Source organism: Micropterus dolomieu, linkage group LG08, assembly GCF_021292245.1.
Source record: "Micropterus dolomieu isolate WLL.071019.BEF.003 ecotype Adirondacks linkage group LG08, ASM2129224v1, whole genome shotgun sequence".
In the NCBI taxonomy this organism is placed as follows: domain Eukaryota; kingdom Metazoa; phylum Chordata; class Actinopteri; order Centrarchiformes; family Centrarchidae; genus Micropterus; species Micropterus dolomieu.
In genome coordinates this window covers 23,019,321-23,037,139 of record NC_060157.1, presented here as the reverse complement: position 1 = coordinate 23,037,139, position 17,819 = coordinate 23,019,321, and the positions used below count along the sequence as shown (strand labels likewise).

General features: G+C 40.1%; 1 protein-coding gene and 1 long non-coding RNA gene across 11 annotated transcripts in view; one reads left to right on the top strand and one right to left on the bottom strand.

Annotated features, from left to right (window-relative positions):
• cacna1db (calcium channel, voltage-dependent, L type, alpha 1D subunit, b) overlaps positions 1–14,855 on the bottom strand; it is a 96,282-nt gene extending 81,427 nt beyond the window's left edge. For all 8 annotated transcript variants that reach the window (XM_046057245.1, XM_046057251.1, XM_046057250.1 and 5 more), the window contains exons 1-2: positions 14,567–14,855; positions 13,796–13,901 (exon numbers count right to left, since the gene is read on the bottom strand). In XM_046057245.1, the coding sequence (XP_045913201.1) occupies positions 13,796–13,901; positions 14,567–14,757 (297 nt within the window). In that variant the 5' untranslated portion in view covers positions 14,758–14,855. The remainder of the gene's footprint in view (positions 1–13,795; positions 13,902–14,566) is intronic.
• On the top strand, positions 8,996–14,331 carry LOC123975620. 3 transcript variants are annotated; one of them, XR_006826119.1, is made up of 5 exons: positions 8,996–9,221; positions 10,382–10,475; positions 10,943–11,112; positions 12,424–12,864; positions 13,000–14,331. It is a non-coding gene; the product is annotated as an uncharacterized LOC123975620 (long non-coding RNA). The 3 variants fall into 3 exon arrangements; XR_006826118.1 differs by having other exon boundaries at positions 10,943–11,320; XR_006826117.1 differs by having other exon boundaries at positions 10,943–12,864.
• Positions 14,856–17,819: the final 2,964 nt, after the last annotated feature.

Below are 17,819 nucleotides of genomic sequence, written 5' to 3'. Positions count from 1 at the left end.
CACACACACACACACACACACACAACTGAATGAACTCACTCCTGTACAATATCTGTGAAGGTTCTCAGTCGTCCAGGTCATAGTTATGCAAAGAAGGTTAAAGTCAAGTCTTGTACGTCTGTTTGGAATCAACCTGCCCACCTTACAGCATTCAGGTCTTGTGATTGTTGTCACACAACCAACTCAAACACAGTGGAGAGAAATGTACAGACAAAAGAATCGCTTTATACCCTGGGGGATCCCTGGGCCCTGTTTCAGATAGCGGGTTCAGTTAAAACTCGGTTAGTTAACCCTGAGTTGAGCGTTTTCAGTTCCTGGGTCAGTTACCGTAGTAACAGACTCTGAGAACATAACCTGCTCGCTGGCAGGTTTTCCTCAACAAACCCTGAGTTTATTTGTCTAGGCTACTCCCTCATACAGAGCCAGACACGCTGTTTCATTTCCTCATTGATTCAGTCTTTTTCAAATAGTGATGTGTCGGTTGCAAGCTCTGTGAGCTCTTTTAAGTGTCCGATGGGAGCTGGCTTCAGTCTAAGAGATGACTTTTGCAACAAGTAAGAATGTTACTTAGGCAGTGACCAGCACAAGAGCTAGGCTACTAAATGAAGAGCTGTTTGGGAGCCGAAATAGCCTACTCTCGGAAAAGACCGGCTCCCTTTGTAGAACCATAATTCCGATCACTAGTATGCAAGCACATTAGTAAAAGGAGGTTTACTGCATTTCACAATAAAAATCCTGCTTGGATATTCTTTTGGTACTCACTATCACGTTTCTTTGATCAGTGGTTTCTGCACTCTGCACTCACATTCAAATATTACACAGCATAAAGTGTTCAGTGTTTGCCTCAGAGTTATGCCGCACTCAGACCAACCGCGAATTTTCGTCTTACGACGCTTTCCTCGTGTGAGTTCAGTGTTAGCTTCAGAGTTCAGGGTTAGCCTCAGAGTTTTAGCCTAAGAATTCAGTGTTAGCCTCAGAGTTCAGGGTTAGCCCTGCTCCTTTTATACATTTGTTTTGTCCAAACCACTTTCAAGATGCTCACACTATAAACATAAGCTAATATTTGAAAAATATATTTTTATAATTTAGAAAATAGCTATTGCACTAATGAAATACAGTAGGCTCATTAGGTGCTGTGTTTAAGAACAGTTTTAAGGTACTGGCACTTTTCTTGGGCAAATACTCTTCTTCAAATTGCACTACATTAGAGCATTTCAGTTGTCAAAAGCACATGTCGAAACATTTTTCCTGGAAAATTAATCAAATCAAGGATAAATGATACACAGGAGTTTTGTCCGAAACAAAAGGCCCTCTGCCTTACAGTCATTCATGTTTGATATGTTGTAAGTGACCTCGAAACATCTGTAAATTTATTGAGACAAAACTGCAGCTCAAATTTGGCTAAACCTGGAAGAATAGCCATTGAGATTTACTTTATGCAGGTGGGTTTATGAGAAGCAGTTTTCATTTGAAGTGAATTACATTATGGTGAGGTCTGGATGTTTTCTGCTGTGTGTTCTGACTTGATGTCATGACTAAGCTCAGGCACAGCAAAACCCTTGCTGCAGAGTCTGCCTATGGTTGTTATCAGAAAATGATGTGGCTTACCATGCTTTCAACTGCAATATCCAACCCTGCATTAGCCAAAAGATTATTTACCCTTTGAACTCTGACTCATGCTGTTCATGTGATGGCTCACCCACATGCAGTTAAAATGGACTCCAAAATGAGGACAGAATGCATACTCAACCAGTCAGGTTAACTGTCAGCATGATATGAGGATATTGTTTAGAATTGAGTGTAGAATATAAACTGCTTATAATATATAAGTATATTACAGTAAAAACAAAACATTGTTAACTATCCGCCGACTATTATTTATTCAAACTGCACATGCAATGCAGCACTTACAATATTTCTCACACCCTTTACCTTCGTTTCATGCCAAGGTTCTATATACAGCAGGTGCTCAAATAGAGCAAGGCAATGAGTCAATATCTTCTTTCCATATGAGCAAAAGTATCATATTGTTCATTGTGATTCAAAGATCTAACTATTTGACTCTTGATCTAACTTAAATTTTCCACCATTTGTGTTATTGGGCATGTGAATGGGGAAAAGGGAGAGCAGCGCAGGCTGTGTGTCCAGAGTAGCATGAGAAAATGCCAACAAACAAATCCGCCAGCACTAACGTGACCGCCACGTTCATTGTCGCAAGCAGAAGCACAATTCCAAACGGAAGTTGTTGATCATTTGTTGCCCCTACAAGCCATTTAAGAGGAGTGAGGAGTCGGCAGTCAGTAAAATAGGCAACAACGAGAGAATCCCTGCAACCACGAGAGGTCATAAATATGCACCAAAGATATTAGGCTGATGGGTCCAGCAGTATGTGAGATTAGCTGGGGACAGATAGGCGCACACATGCACAGCGACTGTATACACTTACATTGTCTACACCATAATAATACAGAGATAACCACAAAATCAATGTGGCCTTTATGTCTAATACAACCCACAGTAGGATACAAGCACATCAAGTCCCGTACAGTGACATAAATCAAACCAGAAGTCCTTCCACTGCACTGACAAAAGTCACCTATACTATTTTGACATTTCTAACTTGAATACCAGGGGCAGGGCGAGTTTGGTAAAAGCATGTACTGTATGTCATTTTGTTTTTTCAGTTGGGTCATAAATGATTAAGCAATGACACGCCTAATGGCCCAGAAAGGTGACACACATAACAACATGACCATGTGTATAATTCAGCGTGTATACCAAATTTGTCATTAATTGATGAGATTGTTCCTGCAGTGGTATAGTCGGACTGAATGCAGTTTCACTGACAGTGGAAGCACGAATGGTTGGAGGGATCATCGTCAGATGCCTCCTTCTTACAGATAAAGGTAGCATATGTGAATGTGTATGTTATTCAGTCTAAAAGCACATATCTGAAATTTCGATTGATGGCGGCTTTGGAAGAAAAACAACCTCCACAGGACAGATGTGACAGTGCTTTGTAGTGACTTGATCCAACTCAGCATTCATTTTAAGACTTAAAAACCCCGTAACAAGCAGCGGCCCGCAGGTGAGTCAGACATTACAAACTCATGAGTAGCCAGAGTTATGTGAGTTAAGTTTGCCATTGTGGGAGCAGACAGTAACAGCACAGCCCAGTAAGACAGGTGTGGTTTCAGTAATCTGCAGGTGAAAAGTCATTGAGCCAGCGATTACAACCTGCTAAATGTTGATGAAAAATTATTTTTTTAAGAATACTAATACTGTCATTTTTTACAGCAATGCTATCAAGTTCTATAGGATGCCCTCCTCATTTATTTAAAAGGCTGCACATTAGTAGTTAAAAATGAAAAAATACATCATAGCATTATTGCTTACATGCAAGATATACTCAAAATTTAAATAAAATTCTTAAAGACCAACATGGTCATACATGCTGTTCACACAGACACACATTCACACACACCCTGCCTCTAACCCTACACTCATACATACAGATTCATGTAAGACTCTTATGGGATTAAGAGCTGATCAGCAGTGTATGTTAGTCAGCTAGCGGTCACAGGGGCCATCATAAGTCTGCTAAATCACTAACCGGCTTAGACAATTTATTTCAGAAGCAATTTTTGTTATATTTGCTGAAATTCTCTTTACACCCAAGCAGTAATCAATAAATCAAATGTTCTAACACAAAAAAAGGAAAAGGCGCAGGACTGTTGTTCATTTCATTCCGCAAAATGTTTTTGGGGAGTGGCTTAGGAGTGAGGCCCGAAGTGGTGAAGGGGTGGACTTTTATCAGTTGGATACTTTCAAAATCTAGCTGTCTCTTGCTAATTTCTCCAAAATTTCCCACTGTAGCTTTAAGGGGATATTAATCTTTCTCCACTCTGCACAGAAAGAGAAGGTAGAGGGGAGAGAGGAGAGAAAAGGAGGTGGGGTGGGTTTAATAGAGAAAAGAAGAACCAACAGAGGAAAGGAAAACAAGAATGAAAAGCGTAGAAAGAGACTGAGGTAGTTCAGTAGACAGAAACACAGAAGTAGTAATCTGAGAGTAATGGAGAGAGAAGAATAGAAGAAGAGAAGAGAGAGCAGGACACATGCGTGTGAGCAAAATAAAAGGTCAAAAATAAGAAACGTTTCACACTGCAGGTCTTCATAATCAGTTTTAAATTGCTATTTGCAAATTACGTTTGGAATGGCTTCTGATATCAATACCAGCATATAATTTACGTGCAATGTAACTAACTAACTAACTCAAACTCAAATTTATTTATATAGCACATTTAAAAATAACACTAGTTGACCGGAGTGCTTTTCCAAATTCAGGATACACAAACAAATATACACGACAAAGACAGTAGAAAAGGTCAAAAATGTCAAAAATAACTCGATTTGAAGGCCAATGAATAGAGGTGGGTCATCAGCAAGGACTTGAAAATGTCAGCAGTCCGAGCAGTAAATATTCCAGAGATTAGGAGCAGCCACTGAAAAGGCTCAGTCACCTTTATTTTTTTACCTAGATCTGGGGAGGACTGTGAACATGTCAAGTTTCTTATAAATAAGAAAGTGCCAGCAAATTTAAAATCTTAAAACAACCCTAAAGCTGACAGTAAGCCAGTGGAGCGAGGCTAAAACTGGGGTAATGTGCTCACGCTTTTTAGTTCCAGTTAGCAGTCGAGCTGCTGCTTTCTGGCAGTCTCTCGTCGAGACGTTATAAATGCATGGATTGACTTTAGCCAATAGTCTCAGCTGGAAGAAACTGGCTTTTACAACAGAACTAATGTTTATCAAATTTAAAACCACCCAGATTCTTGGTAAATGGACAACTATTCATAGTTTTCACATGATGTCACACTCCAATGAAAACGCTCCCTTGGAGGGCAAAAAGACGTTAATTTCTGTTGCCTGCCAAACAATATGCAAATGACACACTCTTACTTTGAGTTTGTTAGTTTTTGCGTTGCCAAAATGCTGGATGGACATTGTTATTTTGGATTTACTAATTGAGGAGATGAGCCTGAGCTGTGCTAGGTGAGGGATTCCCCAGAAGGTAAAAGTAAACATCACCGCAGTCGAGCGGCGGCAGGGACCTGGCAGTTTTTAACGGTAGAAATGCTGCAACGGATGCTGTAACGTTTTGTGGATCGGAAATGCCCAACACTTGCAGTTTGTGTTCATATCTTTCTTTTTCTTAAGTAGAAAGGTGATCCAAATAAAATTTCACTGCTTTTGCAGTGACGGGGGAGTCGCAGTTGGTCTGTTGTTTTGCCCTCCAGGTCATGGCGCATGTCACGTGACTGAAAACTATGAATACGACCCTAAAGTACCAATAGCATCTACACAAGCACCTAAATCCCCAGGGCGACCAAACACAACAACCTCAGTCTTACTTTCATTAAGACAGAGACAATTCTGATCCAACCATATTTTAAGATCTCTCAGGCAGTTAAGCATGGACTGAATTGTGTCTTTGACATTGAATTTTACAGGCAAATAGATTTTATATGCAAAGCAATGAACGGAAATACTGTGTTTCTTGAAGATGGACAGAGGTCAATCCAAATGCACTAAAACAGCAGAAATATTTTAAAAAATAAAAGGGGCAAAAACTGGGTGATTACCTCTTTACAGTACACAGTGCTGACTATGTTTTGGGTGTATAGGAACATCATATTTGGAATGGAAATCCATTATAATAATGTATTCACCATATTGACAAATTCTGATTTGAGCATTGCTAAATATGACACAGAGCACCTAGCTGCTCTTTGTTTGAGATTAATGTTTTTTGGGGCATAATCCCTGATAGATAAATGTAATAGACAGATAGATAGATAGATCACATGACAGTGTTCATTAAAATCTCTGTCAATCAACCCTTCCACTTTTAAGCTCCTGCCCTACATCCCATCTATCTTGGTCTTTCCCACTCACTCTCTCTTCACAACCTTCACTCATTTACATGACAACTAATCCACTGGCCAGCTTAATCCCTCAGCCTCCTCATACACACACACGCACCCACGACTTGTATACATGCACACTTTCTCTCCAACGTACACTCACGCACATACCCAAATACACGTCCCACAAACTCACTCCCACCAGAATCTACAACTTATTTAATAATCTGGATAAACACTGAAGTGCAGAGGTATTGTTATTAGGGGTCCAAGCCCGAGTGGGCTGGGAAGGTTCCCAGTACCAGCGGAGCTGGGCACACAGGAAACGTATGAGAGAGAAGGGATGATCTGCAGCAAAGGGCCTGTCTATAATAAGAGAAGACCCTCATCTAGCAAGGGAGCTTTTAGATTTTCAACAAAATGTAAGATCAATGCTCCACAGCATTTTGAAAGCATTTTGTGGAAGAATGTCGTCTCATGCACAGGCCTCATGCCCTAAATGAACTCTGTCACACATTCAATGGCTGCCATTAAATTTGCACCTGCCAAAGAGTGCATTAATGGACTGCACAAAATGTTACACAAATTCTGTGCTGTGCAAGCGTCTTCTTCTTAAACTGCCAGGTAAAACCACACTATATTAACAACAACAAACACAATGAAAGGAGGACCGTCAAATGAAAGTGTGTGCAACCCTTGTCTCAGGCTATCTATGGTATATCCACTTAATATAAGAAGAAAGAGTAAGTAGGGCTACAACAACACATTTTGAATGCGCCACTGATGAAAACCTGATAAAAAAAACATCAATTAATGACAAATTGAAGGTGATTAGACATCTCATCTCTGAAAGCAGAAAAGAGCAGTGTGACGTGACTCTTACATTCTCGCAGAAATGCAAAAAGCTAAACAAACACATTCAAACTTTCTCTTTCATAGACACCACACATCCTGTACATTGTGCAGTGAGTGATGAGCATAGACTTGGACAGCATGAATAATCCCCATCTGTTCAGGGAACATGTTACGTTTCTCTGTGCCTGTCTCTCACTCGCTCATTCCACACGCACTCACACTCCCAAACATACACACACACACACACACACACACACACACAATCTCCTATGAAGCTAAGAAGGTCCCTTGCCAGCCTCAGATAAAAAAGCAAATGTTCGCACTGCATGACAAAGTCCTCTGAGCACATTGCTACCAGAGATGGGGACTCAAGTCCGACTTAAGTCGCAAACACAGTGACTTGAGACTCGACTTGAGACTCGTCCTCAAAAGACTTCAGACTTGACTCGGACTCGAGGTGCAGGACTTGTAAACAATGTTTATTTTTAGGAAACGTCTGATGAGCTTACTGTTATTTCCCTCCCTGCGTTACCTATAACCTGCCTACGTAAAGGTGTGTTCACAATGATGAATGCAAAGATGCGAATTACAGCGAAAGAGGCATTTATCGCGAAATTCGCTGGTTCGCGCAAGTTCAAATTTTTCAACTTGGGGAGAAATTTGCTTGACACGATGTTGTGAAAGCCTATCAGCAGTGAGAGTGTCCAAACGTCACCGGCGGCTTCGGAACATTGTTTCGAGAAGACCAGGCGAGCGGTGTAATGACAATCTGCTGGCCGACAGAGCGCTGCTGAAGAACGGGGAAGTGTACGGGGAGCAGTGCTGCAGCTTTCAGACAAATAAACACCCGTCGTCTGTCTGGATTATGCTCTGACAACTTTGCCGTTTACCCGCGGGAGGAGCTCAGAGTTAACTGCTTTTATTAAATTAGCTTTTTACTTTAGTTTTTGGAATTACAACTTGATTTATCTTCACTCGCACTTCTCGGCAGCTAGCTTCCATTCCGGTTCCACTGTTGTTGATAGCTCGGATGGCAACAGGGTTCTGTTGGACTACTACTTCATATTTATATAAAAAACGGACAAAACTGGACATTACTGGGAGAAAAGAAAGCGAGGAGGTTGAACTACCTGGTGAGTTCAGAAAACATGTGTCTTTAACTTTATTCCAGCTATCGTTGTACTTTACTGTGAACAGGTTAGCATAGCCCTGATCAATCCGAACTCCATTCAGAAAACGAAAAAAGTTGTTGACAGACCTGACAAAGCATCATATTGTAGTTATTTCGGCATCAGTTTGATCCGTTTATTGTAATTAAATCACAGCAAAGGGTATACTTTGGGTTCATATAGCTGTAGTATCGCTTAAAACGCACTGTGTGTGAACACCCAGGTCAAAAAGAAGTGCTCTTAAAGGCACTGAAAATATACTACAAAATTCACATAGTATGCTTATAGTACATTCATACTCCTAACATGCTTACTACAAGTATATTAAAGATATATTCTCCTGAGCTTTAACATACTTCTCAAAAGTATACTTTGAATAAATTGGTAATAAATATATACTTAATTAAACTTTTAATAAATATGCTTAAATAAAAGTATATTTTTCACAACATTTTAGTCTATTTATTAAAAATGTATTTATTTAACTCATAGTAAATACTATTTAGGTGTACTTCGTGGAAGTACATTGTTAAACACTTTTAGTGGGTTAAAAATATATTTATGCCAAACATGCTTCATTGTGTAGGCTACTGCAAAATATTGTAATTATTTATGTAATTGCCACATGTTTCAGCCTGATTTCCAGAAGTATTATTTTTAAAACGTTTTCTTTTAACATTAAAATGTATTTTTCAAAAGCACATTATTATTTTTTCATTTCTTTTCTTTCTTTAAATTTTTTTTTAAACAGGTAAATAGCCTGTTGAGATCAGAGACCTCTTTCATAAAGGTAACCTGGCCCATAAGGAAGTAGCACATGTTGTTAACTTAACAAACAAACAACAACATTTAGTAATAAGCATACTTTAAATCATAATGTAGTTATATTTGTTTCTGTGTGTAAACAGTAAACACATGTGTACACAGGGGAAAAGTGTGCCCATTCAACCTGACCAATCAGAATCAAGGGTTTCAAATCAACGACCCAATCACACAGCGTGAAAGTCCGCTTCATGAAAGTTAACGTGTTTACTGTCGTTGAGAGGGAAGCTAGTTTTGGCCAGAAATCATTTTGTTTCTCAGGTTTCCTTTGCTTTACTTTACCGACTCGGACTTGGCGAACTTATTATGTCTGTGGACACCACAGAAACACTGAAGAGAAGAATATGCGGTCAGCTCCCTGCAGAAGTTAAATGTGAAAAGAGCTAAAGAGGCGTGCCTGGCAAGGACAAGCAGGAGAGGACAGACGCAGATACTGCCGGCAAAAATCTTTCTAGTTAAGTTTATTATTGTTAGCAAGACAACACAATTGTGTAAGTTAAGGAAAGTTGAGCTCACTCTGGGTTTGAAAATATTTTCCTTTGTGGATAGCTCTGGTGTGCATTAGCTAATGCTAGCACGTGGATTAATATATTTGTTAGCTAACGTTAGTTAGCATGTGAATAGCTTCATAGTGTAGACAGCAACTTTCGTCTGCCTTAAACAGTGTTGGGAGTAACGCGTTACAAAAGAAACGCAATTAACGTTACAGTAATTAATTGCTTTTTGCTTAACAGCAGTTTTTAATGTTACTAAAATTTCGCTAATGTACAGTCTCAGTGACCCTGTTGCTGGAATTTGATGCATGAGATTTTAACAAGGCAGGCCTGTGCATGTGTGTGCGAGCCCTCAATTCTGCTTTTGCACTGTTAAGATGACCAGTGAGGTCTTTATCAGAGTAATAAATGCAACTAATATGTTGCTGTCTGTGTGCTAAAGGTTCACATTTTTATAGTCTACCTTAATACTCACATGTCCATGTCTACAGGAAATTATTGGTCACTGTGATCATTATTCCTGCCCATACAGTCTTCAAAGACATCACCACAGTGTCATTTTCGTATAAATTCATTCTAAAGTTTAGCTGAAGCTATTATGAATCATCAGCTAAGCATCTGCATTAGACTAGTCAGAAGTGGATATCTTCTAAAGGTACACTGTTTTTTAGCGATTTCTCTTCACTGCAACCATGGAGGGGGAATTATTACAGTGACGAGTAACTCAGTTATAACAGCAATGTTAAAGTGTACACGCATATGTGAGAATTGTTTTAAGACGCTCTTGAAATAATGTTTTTGTCTACTGCAATGCCTGACCACACGATATAATAGCATGCGATGTTTTATAAAATACTCCTCAACTTTATGTCCATTTGTGTGGTCATAGATCAACTTTTAAAAGTTGAACCTACCCTTTGCCAACTTTAACCAACTAAATGCCAAACCCAGAATTTCCTGTCTTAGCTCAAGAAAAGTAAATAAAGAATAATAATAAAGATTTGCTATAAGAATAGAATTACAGTGTTGTTATGCAAATGAAGAACTAAACTAGGTGGAAGTACTGGCCTAACTGAATATTTATTATATCTCATTTGCAACTGCATTTCTTTTCTTTTAGAGCTTCCTGGGATCGTTGCTTCACTCAGATGGCTTAGTGGCCACAAAAACCTTAAAGGACCAGCTGGAGCCTCACAAGCTCAATGTGCTCATAGGTATGTCTGGCTCCTGCACACTATCACTGTTTTTGCCTTGTCAACAGGGCTAAATAAACAAATATTCTTGTGAAAATATAATTATATTTAAAATATTGTTATACATTAAGTAATTGGCTACTTTTGTACTTCGCTGTGTTAATGTGAAATGACATGTAGACAGCACAGTTGTTAAGCAAGTCTGAATGTTTGTGTTATTTGTTGTACCTGTTCATTGACAGTTTATCCAGCTCCTCGGCTGAATGTGCAGTAGTGTTTATGTAATGTTTTTGATCATGTTGTAATGGAAGAACTGGGCATTAACTGGGAGGGGTCCCTTGTGGAAAACCAATTCACCTGAACCTAAACAGTTAGCATTATCAGAACAGTTAGACATGATATCATATGAAAATCTGATAGTGGTTGTTAGTTAATTAGAGGTAATATTGCTTTGATATAGACAAAATATTTCCTTTTCCCTTCCACAGATGCTGTGTGATAAAGCAGTTTCCAAATCCCATAGTGTCAATGCAACGAGTCCTACTCAAAGATAAGCGACCCTCCACTCCAAGAATAAGGATTGTGACCTGTTTCAGTTTCAGTTTGGTTCCACCATTTGTACTGCATGCTTGTGACGGAGTACCTTCACTACAGCTGAGTAAGCGCTTGGACTGCCATACCAACAAGCCTGGCTCTTTGGCCTTGCTATCAAAGTTGCATGTTTGGTACCCTGTAGACCTGGGTTTGAATCTGGGCAGGGTGACTGCTCTCGCCTTTGGCCGTATATGGTGTCAGAAGTGGGACGGCTTGCCGTGAGGTCATCTGAGCCGTGCCCAGTGTCTGAACTGTATGAGGGACCCCCATGGGTAACATTAACGATGGGATGTGTATAGTGTACTTTTCATTTTACTGATTTTATTTTATTTAAAGGTGTTTTGGTCATAAGGTTACAGGTTTATTGTTGATCAACGTTACAGTTTAATCTAGTTATAACGTCACACTGGGTTTGAGAGTCTGCGGATTGTGTTGACTTACAGTAGTTAATAAGCTGACATTAATTGCATTGCACATTACATGGTTGTGCTCTGTAAGTAAAAAAAAAAAAACAGGTAACAGTTACAGAATCGCTTATAGCTAAGCAGCCTGTATTGAACGCAGCAGGTGATACAATATTCATTATAACTACGAGAGACTTGAGACTTGACTTAGACTCTTGCTCAAAGACTTGTAAGCTACTATCAACAAAATTATCCTGCTCTTTTAGCAATAAAATCTGAGGTGAAATGCATTTCATTGAAGTGAACTGAATAAACACAAAACTTGACAAGAGCAGAAGCTTTCCTTCCTAATTCTGGGTTGCCATCGCTTTTATATACTGTAGTCACATGGCCAATTAAAGAATTTTATCTGTCATCAGTTCATGCAGACAATATTTGTTCTGTCTAGTTCTGTTCTTACTACAAACACAAAGGAAAGCTCTAGTAAGACATCAAACCCAACTTTTATGGTTAAAGTTACTACTTTGTGTCGCTCAGACAAGGGGAAAAACCTGAATTGGACATATTGTGAATTTATGTAGTTATTAGAACTGAGGTTCAGGAACAAGACCACACCTCTCTCACTAATCCAACCACATCCGTGCTTCACTCATTTCATCCTCCTGTGCCTCTCCAATCCAATCACTAGCACATACGTATATAAGCCGGTCTAACCCCTTCTTCTGCCGTTTCTCAGTTCTCACATCCCTCCCCCCCAAACCCTCTTTCTCTCCTCTTTCAATGGTGGCCCAGTGGACAGCACTGTGGCCTCACAGCAAGAAGGTCCTGGGTTCAGACCTCGGTCAGCCCAGGCCTTTCTGTGTGGAGTTTGCACATTCTCCCTGTGTTTGTGTGGTGTTTCCTCCCACCATCAAAGACATACATGCTAACCAAAGTAATTGTTGTTTAATTGGTTTTTTTTTCTACCACAGGAACTACAGGGGGATCATAAGCAAGACGCTTATAGAGATGTGTCCCCACCCTGAGTCTCGACCCCAAGGTTCCTAGCCGCTCCGGCTACACGACCCAGATCAACCCATTTCATCACCACCTTCTTGACCCCTTGATTCCTTTCCCTCCATGCATTCATCCCCGATCCTTCTCTCTAATCAAATAAACTACATGTTATACCTTTATTGGCGTGGTCTTAGTTAGTGAACTGACAGCTCTTGGCCACCATTGCTGACAGTTACACTGAAATAAAATCCAATGCTATCTGGCATAGGCTGTTAGCTCAAATATCAGCATCAGTCCTAACTGCAGTTTGTGTTCACTTCATTTTGTTCTGCTTTTCAAGCACTGGGAACCACTAGCTGTTGGACATCGTCATCTTGCTGCTTTGCTATAGATTTCAACAAGAATATCAATTGAGGGTAATATGTAATCATAGATGGCTTCATACTTTGTATTGTATTGAATGGTAATATTTATAATTTTGTTTATAGTTTGATAATAATTACGTAGAAGAAACTGGTTTTCATCTCTGCCTCTCTGTCTTTTCACCTCAGTGATGCTCTCGCACCATGGGGAGCTGCTGTGACATACAGAGGGATGACCCGCTGGGTATGTGTGTAGATGTGTGTTCACCAGGGTTTGTGTGTGTCAACAAAACAATGAAACCCGACACATCAATCCAAATATTGCCGGGAAAGCACTCTGACGCAACCCACATGTCAAGCCAATCACACTCATGCAAAGGTGTTGTGTCTAGTCTTTGTGTGTAATCCGGCTGATGACAAATAGTGGCACGAGAAGCCAGAAGAACAGTGCAAAACAATCTGCATGGCTTGTTGCCACCAGGGTTAAGTTTGAAAATATGTTCATTGATAATGTTGCAGAACTGACTCTGTTCAAGTGAGATTTTCCAGATTTTAATGCATTTTTTTATCCAAGCAAATTCAGGTGCAACATCAAGCATGTTCTGAATGTTCTCCCTGCTTCTAAGTGTGTGTTGTTTCACACAAGTAAACAACTAAGAATGCAGCTTTTTTTTAAATAACTTTTTTGCAGGTCACCCTATTTCCACTGCTTTTTACCTGTATGTATTTTCTATTCAAAACCCAAGTTGCCAAGATTGAATACTCTGCCAGATATTCCGAGTTTGAAAAGCTATAAAGTGCACTTGTGCCTATTCCAGAACTTTATCACAATGTGTTCTTTGACAATCCCATGCAGCTTAATACATTTTGTGGTTACAGAAAATACATATATTGGCCAATGGGTTATTTCTGACCCCTTAGCAAACCCTTACAACAACAGGGACACACACATGGCAGTACAGTGTAATAAGGGATGGCCACTCACCAGTTCTTGGTTGGTAGAGTTGGAGTCGTCTCCAGGAAAGGGGATGTAGATGGCTAAGGCCACACAGTTGGCAAAAATAGACAGCAGTATAAAGATATCAAATGGTCTGAAAGAGACAAAGACTGTTAAGGGAAAAACGCTAATAGTATCAGAGGTTTAGAAGTTAGAGAATCCTTGGGAATAGAAGTTTTGTATATATTTAAACCTTCTATGAAGGTATCGTATATTAAATTGATAACAGGCGTGCTTATTAACATTATGTGTATTGTGTCATTTTTGGTGAATCAGAATCAAACTCCAATCAGAAACCCGCAACAGCCAATGAGAGCGAGCTCTCCAGAAAGTGTCATCAATAAATATAAAATGTATTATGTCTGAAGTCACTTTGATCACGCAAGTTTCTGTGAGATTCCAAGTCTCGGGAATTGCTACTCTGAAATTGTTTAGTATAAACACCAAGTGTGTGGTCATGCATCTTAACTGAATCCTGAATTCCTGTAGTGTGCAACAGGCATTAGCTTTCGAACAAAGCTACCTCTTACGTATTTAAAGTACCGTACTTGCAGCCTACAGGCAATTTCTATTGTAACAATAAAGTTGTGGTCCATTATTTCAAGTTATACATTCATTCCTTACCCACACACACACAACCAGCCATGCACTATTCTATGAAGCAATTTATCCATTCAAATAAACATAATCCATTCAGACACCCAAGCATCTGGAATCCATCCATTCAAGAAAAACCTCTATCTCTGGGCTAAAGGATACTTCCACTCCACCAGGCTGATGCAGGCCCTGCGGATCGGGTTGTTGAGGGTGAGGCAGAACAGAGCTCTGGGCGGTCTGCTGTTAGTAGATCCTCCCTGCTTTTTGCTTTTGGCGTACTGCTGCCTCTTCCTCTGCGCCAGTGAGCCCACAGGAGCTGGTGCAGTGGTGCAAACTGAGGGCTGTGAACTCATGTCGGGCTTTGCACCATCGCCCTGTGCTTGACGAGCAGCGTTAATGGCAGCATGCCAAGCAAAGACAGGGTTGACACCTGAACCAGTGCCACCAAGGCCCTGAATGCCACTGTTGGCCCCGTGGAGGCCACAGGAGGAGCCGACAGGTTTGCCAGTGCTGGGTGGGGCCTGCAGGGGCTCTGGTGCATGGAGTTGGTGTAGACGGGTGTGGCTTTCTGACCAGAGCGCTGAGGCGTCAGTGGAGGGAGTGGACCTTCTGTTGTTGGCATACTGTGCCCCTGGAGGGGGAGGTTGGGGGAGACGTAAGAGAAAATGGTTATAACATTTTGAGGCTGAGTGTGAGTCTAAACAAAAACACCCACAAACATCATGTTCCCCATGCAACAGTTGATGTTGTGTTATTGCATTTCAGAAAGCCAAATGTGAGCATTTTGCACATAGCAATTCTACTCATAGAAGCTTTAATATTAACAACTCAAAATAGGTGTCATTTACCACAGAGTTAATGTCATATACTGCTGAAATTGTTTTAGAATAGGAGAGAGAAATGCTTTCCAGAAGAGGTCAAATATAAAGTGCAATAAGAAATTATAATGTTGCATAAGAATGCCAGCATGGAGAGCAAAATCAACAATGTTTTACTAAGCATTTATACAGCCATATCATAACTAATAACCAATGGGAGAGGGGGAAAGGCACATACAAATGTAACTTAAACAAACATTTTTGTTATCAATTTGTTTTCTTTTGTAAATTGTGACCAAGATGGTGTTCTGAGTGGGCCATTTTACAGTTAAAAAATACATTTGTCAGTGCTTTCAGTATTATTTTTCTGTTTTTATAAACCTTACATATATCTTTGACATATATATACAGCAATTTCTTGTTACTTATTGGAGAGGGTATATATTGAAACTGATATATCTGCAATAATAATAAGCTAATACTGGCCGATAATATTGGCATGGACACCTTTCATCAGTGCCTGACAACTTTATACAGTTTTTAAAACTTCATGTTGGTGGCTCCAACCTACTATTATTACATGAGCAAAAAAACTCATGTTTAACGACAGCCGGTGCTTTTGACAACAAAGGTGAAAGAAAGGCAAACAAGCACAAATTTGTGAGTCTGAGTTTCTTAATACAGAGTGCTCACTTGGCCTTGAGTTAAGAAGTATGTGTATTTGAAATTAAAATGACATGTTTTCATTTTCTGTAAGCAGAGAAGTGCCAGAATTTCATTTGGGAAAACTGTAAAATACAGAGTTTCAATTAGGCACCTGGAGATCTTCATTTCACATTAAAGGCCACCCTTTACAACTTTAATACTCGCAGAAATTGAAGGCCCACCCGCACAAAAGAAGATCAAAACTGAACTTGAATGAAGAAGAAGAAGAAGAAGAAAAGGGCTGGTTTGAAGGGAGTGTGGAAGAGACAGAGAGAGAGAGCGGGACAGCCTGCAGAGAGAGTCATTAAAATCAATGCGAACCAGAGTGCAAAAGACAGTGCCCTTGACACAGTCACTTTGGTTTACTGCAATTCTACAGCAGAATCACATCAGGGACTACTGTCCCTATCACAGCCAACCAACAGCTTTTTATGCCATCCACCTAAAACAGCTCTCACACTGAGATGTTCAAATCAAAACACTGATCATTAATCATAATGATGAGTGAAGCCCATAATGAACAATGTGGAGAAAGGGTGAATAAATGGACAATCAACCAAAGAAAAGCAGAGATTTAAAAACTATTGCTAACAGAAAGTCCACATGATATTCCTTGTCAGAGTCATCTGATCTTTAATCTCTGATCTGTTAATTCAAGCGATTTGCTTAATTGTACTGTATTTTATTTGTCCAAGTCCAAGCTTATGTTAAAGTTAAGACAACTCTGAGCATGCATTTTAAAGATAAAATACTGAGCAAGGTAATGTAGGCCTATCAAAATTAGGCTATTATCAGGGAAAATGTCTCAACATAGCAGTCTCACTTGAATTTACCCTGAAGTCAGTCTGATGGAAAGACATGCATAGAAACTACATTTCAACACAAATTCACAATTTCTAATCTATATGATTGGGCTCATACTTCTGCAGACCCTCCTCATTCCACGACATAACATCACCACAGGTGCAAAATAACGAGCGCACGCCTGTTTAATGATGATCGCATCATCAGTAAATAACATGACCTGACATTTCTGGGATGTAATGGGAATTATCCCAGCAGTTCTGTTGGACGTCGCACATCTGTCATACGGTGCAGGATAACAACTGTTGACTCTCTGCTGCTGTTCTCAACTTCTTTTCCACCTGTGGTGGCTTTTTAAAACAGCACTTCTAACCCCCAGAAACTATTTGGTTTTTTTTAATAACGGGGTTTGCTTGAAAAGTTGATTTAGCGTCTCTCCGTTCATTCTGGGGAGCGCACAAATCCAAAACATCCTCCACAAACTGTCACGTGGTTTCAAAAAACGACCACTTGACCGTAATAGGTTTAGTCCAAACATAGTCAACCATTTTTTGGAGAACTAGCCGCAACTCGTTTCCCAATGGATTTGATGACTGTTGTCATTACAATCATGCAGCTTACAATGTTAATACTCAATCTGTGGACTAAATAAGTATCAAAAAATAGAAACAGACACGACTCAGAGCATATAATCACACAGAGTGACCGGACATCTAGAGAATAAACCAAATGAGCGCTCTCGCCCCCTCTCGCAGCGCTCCAACTCTCCTCCTGCGCTCCACGCACGGTTTTTTACCTTCAGACTGTTCATCTGCTTCTTGCATCCTCGAATCCACATTGAAAAGATGCGTTTTAAATCCAACTCATCGTTGGAAAAAACATCCCGAGGTGTCGACGCGCGAGCCAGAAAGGAGCCTTTAACCTGAATTATGAAATGTTTTCCGAGCGCAAACCCTGAGAGGAGCGCCAAACATTTTTGCCACATCCGGGTGCCTGCCTGCAGATTCACTGTGGATCCGAGAGGACGCGCTGACAGCAGCAGTCAATCCACTGCTGTCAATTATTCTAACTGTGGCTGGGTATAGACA